This window comes from Pristiophorus japonicus, chromosome 8 (assembly GCF_044704955.1).
Source record: "Pristiophorus japonicus isolate sPriJap1 chromosome 8, sPriJap1.hap1, whole genome shotgun sequence".
Lineage (NCBI taxonomy): Eukaryota > Metazoa > Chordata > Chondrichthyes > Pristiophoridae > Pristiophorus > Pristiophorus japonicus.
The window spans coordinates 161,515,517-161,537,644 of NC_091984.1; the positions used below are offsets into that span (position 1 = coordinate 161,515,517).

Consider the following 22,128-nt stretch of genomic DNA (forward strand, 5'->3'; position numbering starts at 1 on the left):
TTGTCAATCTTACCTCAATATTCATTGTCAGTTAAATAGACATTTTCAGTTCCATAATCATTGTCACCTCCATAGTCATTGTCAGTTCCATAGTCAATGTCAGTTCCATAGTAATTGTCAGTTCCATAGTCACTGTCAGTTCCATCGTCATTGTCAGTTCCTTAGTCATTGTCAGTTCCATAGTAATTGTCAGATCCATAGTCATTGTCACCTCCATAATCATTGTCAGTTCCACAGTAATTGTCACTTCCATAGTCATTGTCAGTTCCATCGTCATTGTCAGTTCCATAGTCATTGTCAGTTCCACAGACATTGTCACCTCCAAAGTCAATGTCAGTTTCATCGTCATTGTCAGTTCCATTGTCATTGTCTCCTGCATAGTCATTGTCAGTTCCATAGTCATTGTCACTTCCAAATTCATTGTCACCTCCACAGTCATTGTCACCTACATAGTCATTGTCAGTTCCATAATCATTGTCAGTTGGAAAGTCATTGTCACCTCCAAATCATTATCGGTTTCATAGTCATTGTCAGTTCCAAAGTCATTGTCAGTTCCAAAGTCATGGTCACCTCCATCGTCATTGTCAGTTCCACAGTAATTGTCACTTCCATAGTCATTTTTAGTTCCATCGTCATTGTCACTTCCATAGTCATTGTCAGTTCCATCGTCATTGTCAGTTCCAAAATCATTGTCAGTTCCATATTCATTGCCAGTTCCACAGACATTGTCACCTCCAAAGTCATTGTCAGTTCCATCGTCATTGTCAGTTCCATAGTCATTGTCCCCTCCATAGTCATTGTCAGTTCGATATTCAATGTCACCTCCATCGTCATTGTCACCTCCATAGTCATTGCCATTTCCATCGTCATTGTCAGTTCCATATTCATTGTCAGTTCCACAGACATTGTCACCTCCAAAGTCATTGTCAGTTCCATCGTCATTGTCAGTTCCATAGTCATTGTCACCTCCATAGTCATTGTCAGTTCGATATTCAATGTCACCTCCATAGTCATTGCCATTTTCATAGTCATTGTCACCTCCATAGTCATTGTCACCTTGATAATCATTGTTGCCTCCATTGTCATTGTCAGCTCCATAGTCATTTTCAGTTCCATCGCCATTGTCACCTCCAGAGTCATTGTCACCTCCATAATCATTGTCAGTTCCATAGTCATTGTCAGTTGCAAGTCATTGTCAGTTCCATCGTCATTGTCAGTTCCATCGTCATTGTCACTTCCAAAGTCATTGTCATTTCCATTGTCATTGTCAGTTCCATTGTCAATCTTACCTCCATAGTCATTGTTAGTTACATAGACATTGTCAGTTCCATAATCATTGTCACCTCCATAGTCATTGTCAGTTCCATAGTTAATGTCAGTTCCATAGTAATTGTCAGTTCCATCGTCATTGTCACTTCCATCGTCATTGTCAGTTCCATCGTCATTGTCAGTTCCAAAATCATTGTCAGTTCCATATTCATTGTCAGTTCCACAGACATTGTCACCTCCAAAGTCATTGTCAGTTCCATCGTCATTGTCAGTTCCATAGTCATTGTCACCTCCATAGTCATTGTCAGTTCGATATTCAATGTCACCTCCATAGTCATTGTCACCTCCATAGTCATTGCCATTTCCATCGTCATTGTCAGTTCCATATTCATTGTCAGTTCCACAGACATTGTCACCACCAAAGTCATTGTCAGTTCCATCGTCATTGTCAGTTCCATAGTCATTGTCACCTCCATAGTCATTTTCAGTTCGATATTCAATGTCACCTCCATAGTCATTGTCACCTCCATAGTCATTGCCATTTTCATAGTCATTGTCACCTCCATAGTCATTGTCACCTTGATAATCATTGTTGCCTCCATTGTCATTGTCAGCTCCATAGTCATTTTCAGTTCCATCGCCATTGTCACCTCCAGAGTCATTGTCACCTCCATAATCATTGTCAGTTCCATAGTCATTGTCAGTTGCAAGTCATTGTCAGTTCCATCGTCATTGTCAGTTCCATCGTCATTGTCACTTCCAAAGTCATTGTCATTTCCATTGTCATTGTCAGTTCCATTGTCAATCTTACTTCCATAGTCATTGTCAGTTACATAGACATTGTCAGTTCCATAATCATTGTCACCTCCATAGTCATTGTCAGTTCCATAGTTAATGTCAGTTCCATAGTAATTGTCAGTTCCATAGTCACGGTCAGTTCCATAGTCATTGTCAGTTCCTTAGTCATTGTCAGTTCCAAGTCATTGTCAGTTCCATCGTCATTGTCAGTTCCATCGTCATTGTCACTTCCAAAGTCATTGTCATTTCCATTGTCATTGTCAGTTCCATTGTCAATCTTACCTCCATCGTCATTGTCAGTTACATAGACATTGTCAGTTCCATAATCATTGTCACCTCCATAGTCATTGTCAGTTCCATAGTTAATGTCAGTTCCATAGTAATTGTCAGTTCCATATTCATTGTCAGTTCCACAGACATTGTCACCTCCAAAGTCATTGTCAGTTCCATCGTCATTGTCAGTTCCATAGTCATTGTCACCTCCATAGTCATTGTCAGTTCGATATTCAATGTCACCTCCATAGTCATTGTCACCTCCATAGTCATTGCCATTTTCATAGTCATTGTCACCTCCATAGTCATTGTCACCTTGATAATCATTGTTGCCTCCATTGTCATTGTCAGCTCCATAGTCATTGTCACCTCAATAGTCATTGCCATTTTCATAGTCATTGTCACCTCCATGGTCATTGTCACCTTGATAATCATTGTTGCCTCCATTGTCATTGTCAGCTCCATAGTCATTTTCAGTTCCATCCCCATTGTCACCTCCATCGTCATTGTCACCTCCATAATCATTGTCAGTTCCATAGTCATTGTCAGTTCCAAGTCATTGTCAGTTCCATCGTCATTGTCAGTTCCATCGTCATTGTCACTTCCAAAGTCATTGTCATTTCCATTGTCATTGTCAGTTCCATTGTCAATCTTACCTCCATAGTCATTGTCAGTTACATAGACATTGTCAGTTCCATAATCATTGTCACCTCCATAGTCATTGTCACTTCCATAGTCAATGTCAGTTCCATAGTAATTGTCAGTTCCATAGTCACTGTCAGTTCCATAGTCATTGTCAGTTCCTTAGTCATTGTCAGTTCCATAGTAATTGTCAGTTCCATAGTCATTTTCACCTCCATAATCATTGTCAGTTCCACAGTAATTGTCGCTTCCATAGTCATTGTCAGTTCCATCGTCATTGTCAAATCCACAGCCATTGTCAGTTCCATCGTCATTGTCAGTTCCATAGTCATTGTCAGTTCCACAGTCATTGTCAAATCCACAGCCATTGTCAGTTCCATCGTCATTGTCAGTTCCATTGTCATTGTCTCCTGCATAGTCATTGTCAGTTCCATCGTCATTGTCACTTCCAAATTCATTGTCACCTCCACAGTCATTGTTACCTACATAGTCATTGTCAGTTCCATAATCATTGTCAGTTGGAAAGTCATTGTCACCTCCAAATCATTGTCAGTTCCATAGTCATTGTCAGTTCCAAAGTCATTGTCAGTTCCAAAGTCATGGTCACCTCCATCGTCATTGTCAGTACCATAGTCATTGTCAGTTCCACAGACATTGTCACCTCCAAAGTCATTGTCGCCTCCAAAATCATTGTCACCTGCATAATCATTGTCACCTCGACAGTCATTGTCACCGACATAGTCATTGTCATTTTCATAGTCATTGTCACCTCCATAGTCATTGTCACCTCCATAGTCATTGTCACATCTATAGTCATTGTCAGTTCCATAGTCATTGTCAGTTCCTTAGTCATTGTCAGTTCCATAGTCACTGTCAGTTCCATAGTCATTGTCAGTTCCATAGTCATTGTCAGTTCCATAGTCATTGTCACCTCCATAATCATTGTCAGTTCCACAGTAATTATCACTTCCATAGTCATTGTCAGTTCGATAGTCAATGTCAGTTCCATAGTCATTGTCAGTTCCATAGTCATTGTCAGTTCCACAGTCATTGTCACCTCCAAAGTCATTGTCAGTTCCATCGTCATTGTCAGTTCCATAGTCATTGTCACCTCCATAGTCATTGTCAGTTCGATATTCAATGTCACCTCCATAGTCATTGTCACCTCCATAGTCATTGCCATTTTCATAGTCATTGTCACCTCCATAGTCATTGTCACCTTGATAATCATTGTTGCCTCCATTGTCATTGTCAGCTCCATAGTCATTTTCAGTTCCATCGCCATTGTCACCTCCAGAGTCATTGTCACCTCCATAATCATTGTCAGTTCCATAGTCATTGTCAGTTGCAAGTCATTGTCAGTTCCATCGTCATTGTCAGTTCCATCGTCATTGTCACTTCCAAAGTCATTGTCATTTCCATTGTCATTGTCAGTTCCATTGTCAATCTTACTTCCATAGTCATTGTCAGTTACATAGACATTGTCAGTTCCATAATCATTGTCACCTCCATAGTCATTGTCAGTTCCATAGTTAATGTCAGTTCCATAGTAATTGTCAGTTCCATAGTCAGGGTCAGTTCCATAGTCATTGTCAGTTCCTTAGTCATTGTCAGTTCCAAGTCATTGTCAGTTCCATCGTCATTGTCAGTTCCATCGTCATTGTCACTTCCAAAGTCATTGTCATTTCCATTGTCATTGTCAGTTCCATTGTCAATCTTACCTCCATCGTCATTGTCAGTTACATAGACATTGTCAGTTCCATAATCATTGTCACCTCCATAGTCATTGTCAGTTCCATAGTTAATGTCAGTTCCATAGTAATTGTCAGTTCCATAGTCACTGTCAGTTTCATAGTCATTGTCAGTTCCTTAGTCATTGTCAGTTCCAAGTCATTGTCAGTTCCATGGTCATTGTCAGTTCCATCGTCATTGTCACTTCCAAAGTCATTGTCATTTCCATTATCATTGTCAGTTCCATTGTCAATCTTACCTCCATAGTCATTGTCAGTTACATAGACATTGTCAGTTCCATAATCATTGTCACCTCCATATTCATTGTCAGTTCCATAGTTAATGTCAGTTCCATAGTAATTGTCTGTTCCATATTCATTGTCAGTTCCACAGACATTGTCACCTCCAAAGTCATTGTCAGTTCCATCATCATTGTCAGTTTCATAGTCATTGTCACCTCCATAGTCATTGTCAGTTCGATATTCAATGTCACCTCCATAGTCATTGTCACCTCCATAGTCATTGCTATTTTCATAGTCATTGTCACCTCCATAGTCATTGTCACCTTGATAATCATTCTTGCCTCCATTGTCATTGTCAGCTCCATAGTCATTGTCACCTCAATAGTCATTGCCATTTTCATAGTCATTGTCACCTCCATGGTCATTGTCACCTTGATAATCATTGTTGACTCCATTGTCATTGTCAGCTCCATAGTCATTTTCAGTTCCATCGCCATTGTCACCTCCAGAGTCATTGTCACCTCCATAATCATTGTCAGTTCCATAGTCATTGTCAGTTCCAAGTCATTGTCAGTTCCATCGTCATTGTCAGTTCCATCGTCATTGTCACTTCCAAAGTCATTGTCATTTCCATTGTCATTGTCAGTTCCATTGTCAATCTTACCTCCATAGTCATTGTCAGTTCGATATTCAATGTCACCTCCATAGTCATTGTCACCTCCATAGTCATTGCCATTTTCATAGTCATTGTCACCTCCATAGTCATTGTCACCTTGATAATCATTGTTGCCTCCATTGTCATTGTCAGCTCCATAGTCATTTTCAGTTCCATCGCCATTGTCACCTCCAGTGTCATTGTCACCTCCATAATCATTGTCAGTTCCATAGTCATTGTCAGTTCCATTGTCAATCTTACCTCCATAGTCATTGTCAGTTACATAGACATTGTCAGTTCCATAATCATTGTCACCTCCATAGTCATTGTCAGTTCCATAGTCAATGTCAGTTCCATCGTCATTGTCAGTTCCATAGTCATTGTCAGTTCCACAGTCATTGTCAAATCCACAGCCATTATCAGTTCCATCGTCATTGTCAGTTCCATTGTCATTGTCTCCTGCATAGTCATTGTCAGTTCCATAGTCATTGTCACTTCCAAATTCATTGTCACCTCCACAGTCATTGTCACCGACATAGTCATTGTCAGTTCCATAATCATTGTCAGTTGGAAAGTCATTGTCACCTCCAAATCATTGTGGGTTCCATAGTCATTGTCAGTTCCAAAGTCATTGTCAGTTCCAAAGTCATGGTCACCTCCATCGTCATTGTCAGTTCCATATTAAATGTCATCTCCATAGTCATTGTCGCCTCCATAGTCATTGACGCCTCCAAAATCATTGTCACCTGCATAATCATTGTCAGTTCCACAGTAATTGTCACTTCCATCGTCATTGTCAGTTGCATCATCATTGTCAGTTCCATCGTCATTGTCAGTTCCATAGTCATTGTCAGTTGGAAAGTCATTGTCACCTCCAAATCATTGTCAGTTCCACAGTCATTGTCAGTTCCAAAGTCATTGTCAGTTCCAAAGTCATGGTCACCTCCATCGTCATTGTCAGTACCATATTAAATGTCATCTCCATAGTCATTGTCGCTTCCATAGTCATTGCCGCCTCCAAAATCATTGTCACCTGCATAATCATTGTCACCTCCACAGATATTGTCACCGACATAGTCATTGTCATTTTCATAGTCATTGTCACCTCCATAGTCATTGTCACCTCCATAGTCATTGTCACATCTATAGTCATTGTCAATTCCATAGTCATTGTCAGTTCCTTAGTCATTGTCAGTTCCATAGTCATTGTCAGTTCCAGAGTCACTGTCAGTTCCATAGTCATTGTCAGTTCCATAGTCATTGTCAGTTCCATAGTCATTGTCACCTCCATAATCATTGTCAGTTCCACAGTAATTATCACTTCCATAGTCATTGTCAGTTCGATAGTCAATGTCAGTTCCATAGTCATTGTCAGTTCCACAGACATTGTCACCTCCAAAGTCAATGTCAATTCCATCGTCATTGTCAGTTCCATCGTCATTGTCAGTTCCATAGTCATTGTCAGTTCCACAGTCATTGTCAAATCCACAGCCATTGTCAGTTCCATCGTCATTGTCAGTTCCATTGTCATTGTCTCCTGCATAGTCATTGTCAGTTCCATAGTCATTGTCACTTCCAAATTCATTGTCACCTCCACAGTCATTGTCACCGACATAGTCATTGTCAGTTCCATAATCATTGTCAGTTGGAAAGTCATTGTCACCTCCAAATCATTGTGGGTTCCATAGTCATTGTCAGTTCCAAAGTCATTGTCAGTTCCAAAGTCATGGTCACCTCCATCGTCATTGTCAGTTCCATATTAAATGTCATCTCCATAGTCATTGTCGCCTCCATAGTCATTGTCGCCTCCAAAATCATTGTCACCTGCATAATCATTGTCAGTTCCACAGAAATTGTCACTTCCATCGTCATTGTCAGTTGCATCGTCATTGTCAGTTCCATCGTCATTGTCAGTTCCATAGTCATTGTCAGTTCCACAGTCATTGTCAACTCCTCAGCGATTGTCAGTTCCATCGTCATTGTCAGTTCCATTGTCATTGTCTCCTCCATAGTCATTGTCAGTTCCATAGTCATTGTCACTACCAAATTCATTGTCACCTACATAGTCATTGTCAGTTCCATAGACATTGTCAGTTCCATAGTCAGTGTCAGTTCCATGGTCTTTGTCACCTCCATATTCATTGTCACCTCCATAGTCATTGTCAGTTCCATCGTCATTGTCAGCTCCATAGTCATTGTCTGTTCCATAGTCATTGTCACCTCCATAGTCATTGGCAGTTCCAAAGTATTGTCACTTCCATCGTCCTTATCAGTTCCATAGTCATTGTCAGTTTCAACGTAATTGTCACCTCCATAGTCATTGTCACCTCCATAGTCATTGTCAGTTCCATAATCGTTGTCAGTTGGAAAGTCATTGTCACCTCCAAATCATTGTCGGTTCCATAGTCATTGTCAGTTCCAAAGTCATTGTCAGTTCCAAAGTCATGGTCACCTCCATCGTCATTGTCAGTTCCATATTAAATGTCATCTCCATAGTCATTGTCGCCTCCATAGTCATTGTCGCCTCCAAAATCATTGTCACCTGCATAATCATTGTCACCTCCACAGTCATTGTCACCTACATAGTCATTGTCATTTTCATAGTCATTGTCACCTCCATAGTCATTGTCACCTCCATAGTCATTGTCACATCTATAGTCATTGTCAGTTCCATAGTCATTGTCAGTTCCTTAGTCATTGTCAGTTCCATAGTCACTGTCAGTTCCATAGTCATTGTCAGTTCCATAGTCATTGTCAGTTCCATAGTCATTGTCACCTCCATAATCATTGTCAGTTCCACAGTAATTATCACTTCCATAGTCATTGTCAGTTCGATAGTCAATGTCAGTTCCATAGTCATTGTCAGTTCCATAGTCATTGTCAGTTCCACAGTCATTGTCAAATCCACAGCCATTGTCAGTTCCATCGTCATTGTCAGTTCCATTGTCATTGTCTCCTGCATAGTCATTGTCAGTTGCATAGTCATTGTCACTTCCAAATTCATTGTCACCTCCACAGTCATTGTCACCGACATAGTCATTGTCAGTTCAATCGTCATTGTCAGCTCCATAGTCATTGTCTGTTCCATAGTCATTGTCACCTCCATAATCATTGTCAGTTCCACAGTAATTATCACTTCCATAGTCATTGTCAGTTCGATAGTCAATGTCAGTTCCATAGTCATTGTCAGTTCCATAGTCATTGTCAGTTCCACAGTCATTGTCAAATCCACAGCCATTGTCAGTTCCATCGTCATTGTCAGTTCCATTGTCATTGTCTCCTGCATAGTCATTGTCAGTTCCATAGTCATTGTCACTTCCAAATTCATTGTCACCTCCACAGTCATTGTCACCGACATAGTCATTGTCAGTTCCATAATCATTGTCAGTTGGAAAGTCATTGTCACCTCCAAATCATTGTGGGTTCCATAGTCATTGTCAGTTCCAAAGTCATTGTCAGTTCCAAAGTCATGGTAACCTCCATCGTCATTGTCAGTTCCATATTAAATGTCATCTCCATAGTCATTGTCGCCTCCATAGTCATTGTCGCCTCCAAAATCATTGTCACCTGCATAATCATTGTCAGTTCCACAGAAATTGTCACTTCCATCGTCATTGTCAGTTGCATCGTCATTGTCAGTTCCATCGTCATTGTCAGTTCCATAGTCATTGTCAGTTCCACAGTCATTGTCAACTCCTCAGCGATTGTCAGTTCCATCGTCATTGTCAGTTCCATTGTCATTGTCTCCTCCATAGTCATTGTCAGTTCCATAGTCATTGTCACTACCAAATTCATTGTCACCTACATAGTCATTGTCAGTTCCATAGACATTGTCAGTTCCATAGTCAGTGTCAGTTCCATGGTCTTTGTCACCTCCATATTCATTGTCACCTCCATAGTCATTGTCAGTTCAATCGTCATTGTCAGCTCCATAGTCATTGTCTGTTCCATAGTCATTGTCACCTCCATAGTCATTGGCAGTTCCAAAGTATTGTCACTTCCATCGTCCTTATCAGTTCCATAGTCATTGTCAGTTTCAACGTAATTGGCACCTCCATAGTCATTGTCACCTCCATAGTCATTGTCAGTTCCATAATCGTTGTCAGTTGGAAAGTCATTGTCACCTCCAAATCATTGTCGGTTCCATAGTCATTGTCAGTTCCAAAGTCATTGTCAGTTCCAAAGTCATGGTCACCTCCATCGTCATTGTCAGTTCCATATTAAATGTCATCTCCATAGTCATTGTCGCCTCCATAGTCATTGTCGCCTCCAAAATCATTGTCACCTGCATAATCATTGTCAGCTCCACAGTCATTGTCACCGACATAGTCATTGTCATTTTCATAGTCATTGTCACCTCCATAATCATTGTCACCTCCATAGTCATTGTCACATCCACAGTCATTGTCAGTTCCATAGTCATTGTCAGTTCCTTAGTCATTGTCAGTTCCATAGTAATTGTCAGTTCCATAGTCATTGTCACCTCCATAATCATTGTCAGTTCAACAGTAATTGTCACTTCCATAGTCATTGTCAGTTCCATCGTCATTGTCAGTTCCATAGTCATTGTCAGTTCCACAGACATTGTCACCTCCAAAGTCAATGTCAGTTCCATCGTCATTGTCAGTTCCATCGTCATTGTCAGTTCCATAGTCATTGTCAGTTCCACAGTCATTGTCAAATCCACAGCCATTGTCAGTTCCATCGTCATTGTCAGTTCCATTGTCATTGTCTCCTGCATAGTCATTGTCAGTTCCATAGTCATTGTCACTTCCAAATTCATTGTCACCTCCACAGTCATTGTCACCTACATAGTCATTGTCAGTTCCATAATCATTGTCAGTTGGAAAGTCATTGTCACCTCCAAATCATTGTCGGTTCCATAGTCATTGTCAGTTCCAAAGTCATTGTCAGTTCCAAAGTCATGGTCACCTCCATCGTCATTGTCAGTTCCATATTAAATGTCACCTCCATAGACATTGTCGCCTCCTTAGTCATTGTCGCCTCCATAGTCATTGTCGCCTCCAAAATCATTGTCACCTGCATAATCATTGTCACCTCCACAGTCATTGTCACCTACATAGTCATTGTCATTTTCATCGTCATTGTCACCTCCATAGTCATTGTCACCTCCATAGTCATTGTCACATCCATAGTCATTGTCAGTTCCATAATCAATGCCAGTTCCATAGTCATTGTCTCCTCCATCGTCATTGTCACCTCCATAGTCATTGTCACCTCCATAGTCATTGTCAGTTCCTTAGTAATTGTCACTTCCATAGTCATTGTCAGTTCTATCGTCATTGTCAGTTCCAAAATCATTATCAGTTCCATATTCATTGTCAGTTCCATAGTCATTGTCACCTCCATAGTCATTGTCAGTTCCATATTCAATGTCACCTCCATAGACATTGTCACCTCCATAGTCATTGTCACCTCCCCATTCATTGTCACCTCAATAGTCATTGCCATTTTCATAGTCATTGTCACCTCCATATTCATTGTCACCTCCATAATCATTGTCAGTTCTATAGTCATTGTCAGTTCCAAGTCGTTGTCAGTTCCATCGTCATTGGCAGTTCCATCATCATTGTCACTTCCAAAGTCATTGTCATTTCCATTGTCATTGTCCGTTCCATAGTCAATCTTACCTCCATAGTCATTGTCAGTTACATCGACATTGTCAGTTCCATAATCATTGTCACCTCCATAGTCATTGTCAGTTCCATCGTCAATGTCAGTTCCATAGTAATTGTCAGTTCCATAGTCACTGTCAGTTCCATAGTCATTGTCAGTTCCTTAGTCATTGTCAGTTCCATAGTCATTGTCACCTCCATAATCATTGTCAGTTCCACAGTAATTGTCACTTCCATAGTCATTGTCAGTTCCATCGTCATTGTCAGTTCCATAGTCATTGTCAGTTCCGTAGTCATTGTCAGTTCCATAGTCATTGTCAGTTCCACTGTCATTGTCAACTCCTCAGCCATTGTCAGTTCCATCGTCATTGTCAGTTCCATATTCATTGTCAGTTCCATAGTCATTGTCACCTCCATATTCATTGTCAGTTCCACAGTAATTGTCACTTCCATCGTCATTGTCAGTTCCATCATCATTGTCAGTTCCATAATCATTGGCAGTTCCACAGTAATTGTCACTTCCATAGTCATTGTCAGTTCCATAGTCACTGTCAGTTCCATAGTCATTGTCAGTTCCTTAGTCATTGTCAGTTCCATAGTCATTGTCAGTTCCATAGTCATTATCACCTCCATAATCATTGTCAGTTCCACAGTAACTGTCACTTCCATCGTCATTGTCAGTTGCATCGTCATTGTCAGTTCCATCGTCATTGTCAGTTCCATAGTCATTGTCAGTTCCACAGTCATTGTCAACTCCTCAGCCATTGTCAGTTCCATCGTCATTGTCAGTTCCATAGACATTGTCAGTTCCATAGTCAGTGTCAGTTCCATGGTCTTTGTCACCTCCATATTCATTGTTACCTCCATAGTCATTGGCAGTTCCAAAGTATTGTCACTTCCATCGTCCTTATCAGTTCCATAGTCATTGTCAGTTTCAACGTAATTGTCACCTCCATAGTCATTGTCAGTTCAATAGTAATTGTCACTTCCATAGTCATTGTCAGTTCCATCGTCATTGTCACCTCCAAAGTCATTGTCAGTTCCATCGTCATTGTCAGTTCCATAGTCATTGTCACCTCCATAGTCATTGTCATTTCCATATTCAATGTCACCTCCATAGATATTGTCACCTCCATAGTCATTGTCACCTCCACATTCATTGTCACCTCAATAGTCATTGCCATTTTCATAGTCATTGTCACCTCCATAGTCATTGTCACCTCCATAATCATTGTTGCCTCCATTGTCATTGTCAGCTCCATAGTCATTTTCAGTTCCATCGTCATTGTCACCTCCATAGTCATTGTCACCTCCATAATCATTGTCAGTTCCATCGTCATTGTCACCTCCAAAGTCATTGTCAGTTCCATCGTCATTGTCAGTTCCATAGTCATTGTCACCTCCATAGTCATTGTCATTTCCATATTCAATGTCACCTCCATAGATATTGTCACCTCCATAGTCATTGTCACCTCCACATTCATTGTCACCTCAATAGTCATTGCCATTTTCATAGTCATTGTCACCTCCATAGTCATTGTCACCTCCATAATCATTGTTGCCTCCATTGTCATTGTCAGCTCCATAGTCATTTTCAGTTCCATCATCATTGTCACCTCCATAGTCATTGTCACCTCCATAATCATTGTCAGTTCCATAGTCATTGTCAGTTCCAAGTCATTGTCAGTTCCATCGTCATTGTCAGTTCCATCGTCATTGTCACTTCCAAAGTCATTGTCATTTCCATTGTCATTGTCAGTTCCATAGTCAATCTTACCTCCATGGTCATTGTCAGTTCCATCGCCATTGTCAGTTCCATAGTCATTGTCAGTTCCATAGTCATTGTCAGTTCCACAGACATTGTCACCTCCAAAGTCAATGTCAGTTCCATCGTCATTGTCAGTTCCATCGTCATTGTCAGTTCCATCGTCATTGTCAGTTCCATTGTCATTGTCTCCTCCAAATTCATTGTCACCTCCATAGTCATTGTCAGTTCCATAGACATTGTCAATTCCATAGTCAGTGTCAGTTCCATGGTCTTTGTCACCTCCATATTCATTGTCACCTCCATAGTCATTGTTAGTTCCATCGTCATTGTCAGTTCCATAGTCATTGTCTGTTCCATAGTCATTGTCACCTCCATAGTCATTGGCAGTTCCATAGTATTGTCACTTCCATCGTCCTTATCAGTTCCATAGTCATTGTCAGTTTCAACATAATTGTCACCTCCATAGTCATTGTCACCTCCATAGTCATTGTCGGTTGCATAATCATTGTCAGTTCGAAAGTCATTGTCACCACCAAAATCATTGTCGGTTCCATAGTCATTGTCATTTCCAAAGTCATTGTCAGTTCCAAAGTCATTGTCACCTCCATCGTCATTGTCATCTCCATAGTCATTGTCAGTTCCATAGTCACTGTCAGTTCCATCGTCATTGTCAGTTCCTTAGTCATTGTCAGTTCCATAGTCATTGTCACCTCCATAATCATTGTCAGTTCCACAGTAATTGTCACTTCCATAGTCATTGTCAGTTCCATCGTCATTGTCAGTTCCATAGTCATTGTCAGTTCCGTCGTCATTGTCAGTTCCATAATCATTGTCAGTTCCACTGTCATTGTCAACTCCTCAGCCATTGTCAGTTCCATCGTCATTGTCAGTTCCATATTCATTGTCAGTTCCATAGTCATTGTCACCTCCATATTCATTGTCAGTTCCACAGTAATTGTCACTTCCATCGTCATTGTCAGTTCCATCATCATTGTCAGTTCCATAATCATTGGCAGTTCCACAGTAATTGTCACTTCCATAGTCATTGTCAGTTCCATAGTCACTGTCAGTTCCATAGTCATTGTCAGTTCCTTAGTCATTGTCAGTTCCATAGTCATTGTCAGTTCCATAATCATTGTCAGTTCCATAGTCATTGTCAGTTCCAAGTCATTGTCAGTTCCATCGTCATTGTCAGTTGCATCGTCATTGTCAGTTCCATCGTCATTGTCAGTTCCATAGTCATTGTCAGTTCCATAGTCATTGTCAACTCCTCAGCCATTGTCAGTTCCATCGTCATTGTCAGTTCCATTGTCATTGTCTCGTCCATACTCATTGTCAGTTCCATAGTCATTGTCACTTCCAAATTCATTGTCACCTCCATAGTCATTGTCAGTTCCATAGACATTGTCAGTTCCATAGTCAGTGTCAGTTCCATGGTCTTTGTCACCTCCATATTCATTGTCACCTTCATAGTCATTGTCAGTTCCATCGTCATTGTCAGTTCCATAGTCATTGTCTGTTCCATAGTCATTGTCACCTCCATAGTCATTGGCAGTTCCAAAGTATTGTCACTTCCATCGTCCTTATCAGTTCCATAGTCATTGTCAGTTTCAACGTAATTGTCACCTCCATAGTCATTGTCAGTTCCATAATCATTGTCGGTTCCATAGTCATTGTCAGTTCCAAAGTCATTGTCAGTTCCATATTAAATGTCACCTCCATAGTCATTGTCGCCTCCATAGTCATTGTCACCTGCATAATCATTGTCACCTGCATAATCATTGTCACCTCCACAGTCATTGTCACCTCCATAGTCATTGTCATTTTCATAGTCATTGTCACCTCCATAGTCATTGTCACCTCCATAGTCATTGTCACATCCATAGTCATTGTCAGTTGCATAATCAATGCCAGTTCCATAGTCATTGTCTCCTCCATAGTCATTTTCACCTCCATAGTCATTGTCAGTTCCTTAGTAATTGTCACTTCCATAGTCATTGTCAGTTCCATCGTCATTGTCACCTCCAAAGTCATTGTCAGTTCCATCGTCATTGTCAGTTCCATAGTCATTGTCACCTCCATAGTCATTGTCATTTCCATATTCAATGTCACCTCCATAGACATTGTCACCTCCATAGTCATTGTCACCTCCACATTCATTGTCACCTCAATAGTCATTGCCATTTTCATAGTCATTGTCACCTCCATAGTCATTGTCACCTCCATAATCATTGTTGCCTCCATTGTCATTGTCAGCTCCATAGTCATTTTCAGTTCCATCGTCATTGTCACCTCCATAGTCATTGTCACCTCCATAATCATTGTCAGTTCCATAGTCATTGTCAGTTCCAAGTCATTGTCAGTTCCATCGTCATTGTCAGTTCCATCGTCATTGTCACTTCCAAAGTCATTGTCATTTCCATTGTCATTGTCAGTTCCATAGTCAATCTTACCTCCATGGTCATTGTCAGTTACATAGACATTGTCAGTTCAATAATCATTGTCACCTCCATAATCATTGTCAGTTCCACAGTAATTGTCACTTCCATAGTCATTGTCAGTTCCATCGTCATTGTCAGTTCCATAGTCATTGTCAGTTCCATAGTCATTGTCAGTTCCACAGACATTGTCACCTCCAAAGTCAATGTCAGTTCCATCGTCATTGTCAGTTCCATCGTCATTGTCAGTTCCATCGTCATTGTCAGTTCCATTGTCATTGTCTCCTCCAAATTCATTGTCACCTCCATAGTCATTGTCAGTTCCATAGACATTGTCAATTCCATAGTCAGTGTCAGTTCCATGGTCTTTGTCACCTCCATATTCATTGTCACCTCCATAGTCATTGTTAGTTCCATCGTCATTGTCAGTTCCATAGTCATTGTCTGTTCCATAGTCATTGTCACCTCCATAGTCATTGGCAGTTCCATAGTATTGTCACTTCCATCGTCCTTATCAGTTCCATAGTCATTGTCAGTTTCAACGTAATTGTCACCTCCATAGTCATTGTCACCTCCATAGTCATTTTCAGTTGCATAATCATTGTCAGTTCGAAAGTCATTGTCACCACCAAAATCATTGTCGGTTCCATAGTCATTGTCATTTCCAAAGTCATTGTCAGTTCCAAAGTCACTGTCACCTCCATCGTCATTGTCATCTCCATAGTCATTGTCAGTTCCATAGTCACTGTCAGTTCCATCGTCATTGTCAGTTCCTTAGTCATTGTCAGTTCCATAGTCATTGTCACCTCCATAATCATTGTCAGTTCCACAGTAATTGTCACTTCCATAGTCATTGTCAGTTCCATCGTCATTGTCAGTTCCATAGTCATTGTCAGTTCCGTCGTCATTGTCAGTTCCATAGTCATTGTCAGTTCCACTGTCATTGTCAACTCCTCAGCCATTGTCAGTTCCATCGTCATTGTCAGTTCCATATTCGTTGTCACCTCCATATTCATTGTCACCTCCATAATCATTGTCAGTTCCATAGTCATTGTCAGTTCCAAGTCGTTGTCAGTTCCATCGTCATTGGCAGTTCCATCATCATTGTCACTTCCAAAGTCATTGTCATTTCCATTGTCATTGTCCGTTCCATAGTCAATCTTACCTCCATAGTCATTGTCAGTTACATCGACATTGTCAGTTCCATAATCATTGTCACCTCCATAGTCATTGTCAGTTCCATCGTCAATGTCAGTTCCATAGTAATTGTCAGTTCCATAGTCACTGTCAGTTCCATAGTCATTGTCAGTTCCTTAGTCATTGTCAGTTCCATAGTCATTGTCACCTCCATAATCATTGTCAGTTCCACAGTAATTGTCACTTCCATAGTCATTGTCAGTTCCATCGTCATTGTCAGTTCCATGGTCATTGTCAGTTCCGCCGTCATTGTCAGTTCCATAGTCATTGTCAGTTCCACTGTCATTGTCAACTCCTCAGCCATTGTCAGTTCCATCGTCATTGTCAGTTCCATATTCATTGTCAGTTCCATAGTCATTGTCACCTCCATATTCATTGTCAGTTCCACAGTAATTGTCACTTCCATCGTCATTGTCAGTTCCATCATCATTGTCAGTTCCATAATCATTGGCAGTTCCACAGTAATTGTCACTTCCATAGTCATTGTCAGTTCCATAGTCACTGTCAGTTCCATAGTCATTGTCAGTTCCTTAGTCATTGTCAGTTCCATAGTCATTGTCAGTTCCATAGTCATTATCACCTCCATAATCATTGTCAGTTCCACAGTAACTGTCACTTCCATCGTCATTGTCAGTTGCATCGTCATTGTCAGTTCCATCGTCATTGTCAGTTCCATAGTCATTGTCAGTTCCACAGTCATTGTCAACTCCTCAGCCATTGTCAGTTCCATCGTCATTGTCAGTTCCATAGACATTGTCAGTTCCATAGTCAGTGTCAGTTCCATGGTCTTTGTCACCTCCATATTCATTGTTACCTCCATAGTCATTGGCAGTTCCAAAGTATTGTCACTTCCATCGTCCTTATCAGTTCCATAGTCATTGTCAGTTTCAACGTAATTGTCACCTCCATAGTCATTGTCAGTTCCATAATCATTGTCGGTTCCATAGTCATTGTCAGTTCCAAAGTCATTGTCAGTTCCATATTAAATGTCACCTCCATAGTCATTGTCGCCTCCATAGTCATTGTCACCTGCATAATCATTGTCACCTGCATAATCATTGTCAACTCCACAGTCATTGTCACCTCCATAGTCATTGTCATTTTCATAGTCATTGTCACCTCCATAGTCATTGTCACCTCCATAGTCATTGTCACATCCATAGTCATTGTCAGTTGCATAATCAATGCCAGTTCCATAGTCATTGTCTCCTCCATAGTCATTTTCACCTCCATAGTCATTGTCAGTTCCTTAGTAATTGTCACTTCCATAGTCATTGTCAGTTCCATCGTCATTGTCACCTCCAAAGTCATTGTCAGTTCCATCGTCATTGTCAGTTCCATAGTCATTGTCACCTCCATAGTCATTGTCATTTCCATATTCAATGTCACCTCCATAGATATTGTCACCTCCATAGTCATTGTCACCTCCACATTCATTGTCACCTCAATAGTCATTGCCATTTTCATAGTCATTGTCACCTCCATAGTCATTGTCACCTCCATAATCATTGTTGCCTCCATTGTCATTGTCAGCTCCATAGTCATTTTCAGTTCCATCGTCATTGTCACCTCCATAGTCATTGTCACCTCCATAATCATTGTCAGTTCCATAGTCATTGTCAGTTCCAAGTCATTGTCAGTTCCATCGTCATTGTCAGTTCCATCGTCATTGTCACTTCCAAAGTCATTGTCATTTCCATTGTCATTGTCAGTTCCATAGTCAATCTTACCTCCATGGTCATTGTCAGTTCCATCGTCATTGTCAGTTCCATAGTCATTGTCAGTTCCATAGTCATTGTCAGTTCCACAGACATTGTCACCTCCAAAGTCAATGTCAGTTCCATCGTCATTGTCAGTTCCATCGTCATTGTCAGTTCCATCGTCATTGTCAGTTCCATTGTCATTGTCTCCTCCAAATTCATTGTCACCTCCATAGTCATTGTCAGTTCCATAGACATTGTCAATTCCATAGTCAGTGTCAGTTCCATGGTCTTTGTCACCTCCATATTCATTGTCACCTCCATAGTCATTGTTAGTTCCATCGTCATTGTCAGTTCCATAGTCATTGTCTGTTCCATAGTCATTGTCACATCCATAGTCATTGGCAGTTCCATAGTATTGTCACTTCCATCGTCCTTATCAGTTCCATAGTCATTGTCAGTTTCAACGTAATTGTCACCTCCATAGTCATTGTCACCTCCATAGTCATTGTCAGTTGCATAATCATTGTCAGTTCGAAAGTCATTGTCACCACCAAAATCATTGTCGGTTCCATAGTCATTGTCATTTCCAAAGTCATTGTCAGTTCCAAAGTCATTGTCACCTCCATCGTCATTGTCATCTCCATAGTCATTGTCAGTTCCATAGTCACTGTCAGTTCCATCGTCATTGTCAGTTCCTTAGTCATTGTCAGTTCCATAGTCATTGTCACCTCCATAATCATTGTCAGTTCCACAGTAATTGTCACTTCCATAGTCATTGTCAGTTCCATCGTCATTGTCAGTTCCATAGTCATTGTCAGTTCCGTCGTCATTGTCAGTTCCATAGTCATTGTCAGTTCCACTGTCATTGTCAACTCCTCAGCCATTGTCAGTTCCATCGTCATTGTCAGTTCCATATTCATTGTCAGTTCCATAGTCATTGTCACCTCCATATTCATTGTCAGTTCCACAGTAATTGTCACTTCCATCGTCATTGTCAGTTCCATAGTCACTGTCAGTTCCATAGTCATTGTCAGTTCCTTAGTCATTGTCAGTTCCATAGTCATTGTCAGTTCCATAGTCATTGTCACCTCCATAATCATTGTCAGTTCCACAGTAATTGTCACTTCCATCGTCATTGTCAGTTGCATCGTCATTGTCAGTTCCATCGTCATTGTCAGTTCCATAGTCATTGTCAGTTCCATCGTCATTGTCAGTTGCATCGTCATTGTCAGTTCCATCGTCATTGTCAGTTCCATAGTCATTGTCAGTTCCATAGTCATTGTCAACTCCTCAGCCATTGTCAGTTCCATCGTCATTGTCAGTTCCATTGTCATTGTCTCCTCCATACTCATTGTCAGTTCCATAGTCATTGTCACTTCCAAATTCATTGTCACCTCCATAGTCATTGTCAGTTCCATAGACATTGTCAGTTCCATAGTCAGTGTCAGTTCCATGGTCTTTGTCACCTCCATATTCATTGTCACCTTCATAGTCATTGTCAGTTCCATCGTCATTGTCAGTTCCATAGTCATTGTCTGTTCCATAGTCATTGTCACCTCCATAGTCATTGGCAGTTCCAAAGTATTGTCACTTCCATCGTCCTTATCAGTTCCATAGTCATTGTCAGTTTCAACGTAATTGTCACCTCCATAGTCATTGTCAGTTCCATAATCATTGTCGGTTCCATAGTCATTGTCAGTTCCAAAGTCATTGTCAGTTCCATATTAAATGTCACCTCCATAGTCATTGTCGCCTCCATAGTCATTGTCACCTGCATAATCATTGTCACCTGCATAATCATTGTCACCTCCACAGTCATTGTCACCTCCATAGTCATTGTCATTTTCATAGTCATTGTCACCTCCATAGTCATTGTCACTTCCATAGTCATTGTCACATCCATAGTCATTGTCAGTTGCATAATCAATGCCAGTTCCATAGTCATTGTCTCCTCCATAGTCATTTTCACCTCCATAGTCATTGTCAGTTCCTTAGTAATTGTCACTTCCATAGTCATTGTCAGTTCCATAGTCATTGTCACCTCCAAAGTCATTGTCAGTTCCATCGTCATTGTCAGTTCCATAGTCATTGTCACCTCCATAGTCATTGTCATTTCCATATTCAATGTCACCTCCATAGACATTGTCACCTCCATAGTCATTGTCACCTCCACATTCATTGTCACCTCAATAGTCATTGCCATTTTCATAGTCATTGTCACCTCCATAGTCATTGTCACCTCGATAATCATTGTTGCCTCCATTGTCATTGTCAGCTCCATAGTCATTTTCAGTTCCATCGTCATTGTCACCTCCATAGTCATTGTCACCTCCATAATCATTGTCAGTTCCATAGTCATTGTCAGTTCCAAGTCATTGTCAGTTCCATCGTCATTGTCAGTTCCATCGTCATTGTCACTTCCAAAGTCATTGTCATTTCCATTGTCATTGTCAGTTCCATAGTCAATCTTACCTCCATGGTCATTGTCAGTTACATAGACATTGTCAGTTCAATAATCATTGTCACCTCCATAATCATTGTCAGTTCCACAGTAATTGTCACTTCCATAGTCATTGTCAGTTCCATCGTCATTGTCAGTTCCATAGTCATTGTCAGTTCCATAGTCATTGTCAGTTCCACAGACATTGTCACCTCCAAAGTCAATGTCAGTTCCATCGTCATTGTCAGTTCCATCGTCATTGTCAGTTCCATCGTCATTGTCAGTTCCATTGTCATTGTCTCCTCCAAATTCATTGTCACCTCCATAGTCATTGTCAGTTCCATAGACATTGTCAATTCCATAGTCAGTGTCAGTTCCATGGTCTTTGTCACCTCCATATTCATTGTCACCTCCATAGTCATTGTTAGTTCCATCGTCATTGTCAGTTCCATAGTCATTGTCTGTTCCATAGTCATTGTCACCTCCATACTCATTGGCAGTTCCATAGTATTGTCACTTCCATCGTCCTTATCAGTTCCATAGTCATTGTCAGTTTCAACGTAATTGTCACCTCCATAGTCATTGTCACCTCCATAGTCATTGTCAGTTGCATAATCATTGTCAGTTCGAAAGTCATTGTCACCACCAAAATCATTGTCGGTTCCATAGTCATTGTCATTTCCAAAGTCATTGTCAGTTCCAAAGTCACTGTCACCTCCATCGTCATTGTCATCTCCATAGTCATTGTCAGTTCCATAGTCACTATCAGTTCCATCGTCATTGTCAGTTCCTTAGTCATTGTCAGTTCCATAGTCATTGTCAGTTCCATATTCATTGTCAGTTCCATAGTCATTGTCACCTCCATATTCATTGTCAGTTCCACAGTAATTGTCACTTCCATCGTCATTGTCAGTTCCATCATCATTGTCAGTTCCATAATCATTGGCAGTTCCACAGTAATTGTCACTTCCATAGTCATTGTCAGTTCCATAGTCACTGTCAGTTCCATAGTCATTGTCAGTTCCTTAGTCATTGTCAGTTCCATAGTCATTGTCACCTCCATAATCATTGTCAGTTCCACAGTAATTGTCACTTCCATCGTCATTGTCAGTTGCATCGTCATTGTCAGTTCCATCGTCATTGTCAGTTCCATAGTCATTGTCAGTTCCACAGTCATTGTCAACTCCTCAGCCATTGTCAGTTCCATCGTCATTGTCAGTTCCATTGTCATTGTCTCCTCCATACTCATTGTCAGTTCCATAGTCATTGTCACTTCCAAATTCATTGTCACCTCCATAGTCATTGTCAGTTCCATAGACATTGTCAGTTCCATCGT

General features: G+C 40.7%; 1 protein-coding gene across 1 annotated transcript; it reads right to left on the bottom strand.

The window, feature by feature from the left end:
* Positions 1 to 14,285: 14,285 nt before the first annotated feature.
* On the bottom strand, positions 14,286 to 21,519 carry LOC139269209 (uncharacterized protein DDB_G0290685-like). Its single transcript, XM_070888301.1, has 9 exons — positions 21,364 to 21,519; positions 21,113 to 21,281; positions 20,214 to 20,342; positions 19,648 to 19,887; positions 18,775 to 18,972; positions 17,643 to 17,897; positions 15,953 to 16,150; positions 14,857 to 14,985; positions 14,286 to 14,530 (listed from the first exon to the last, which is right to left on the bottom strand). Exons 1-9 carry the CDS (start codon positions 21,517 to 21,519, stop codon positions 14,286 to 14,288), a joined length of 1,719 nt encoding a protein of 572 aa, XP_070744402.1.
* Between the last annotated feature and the right edge of the window lie 609 nt (positions 21,520 to 22,128).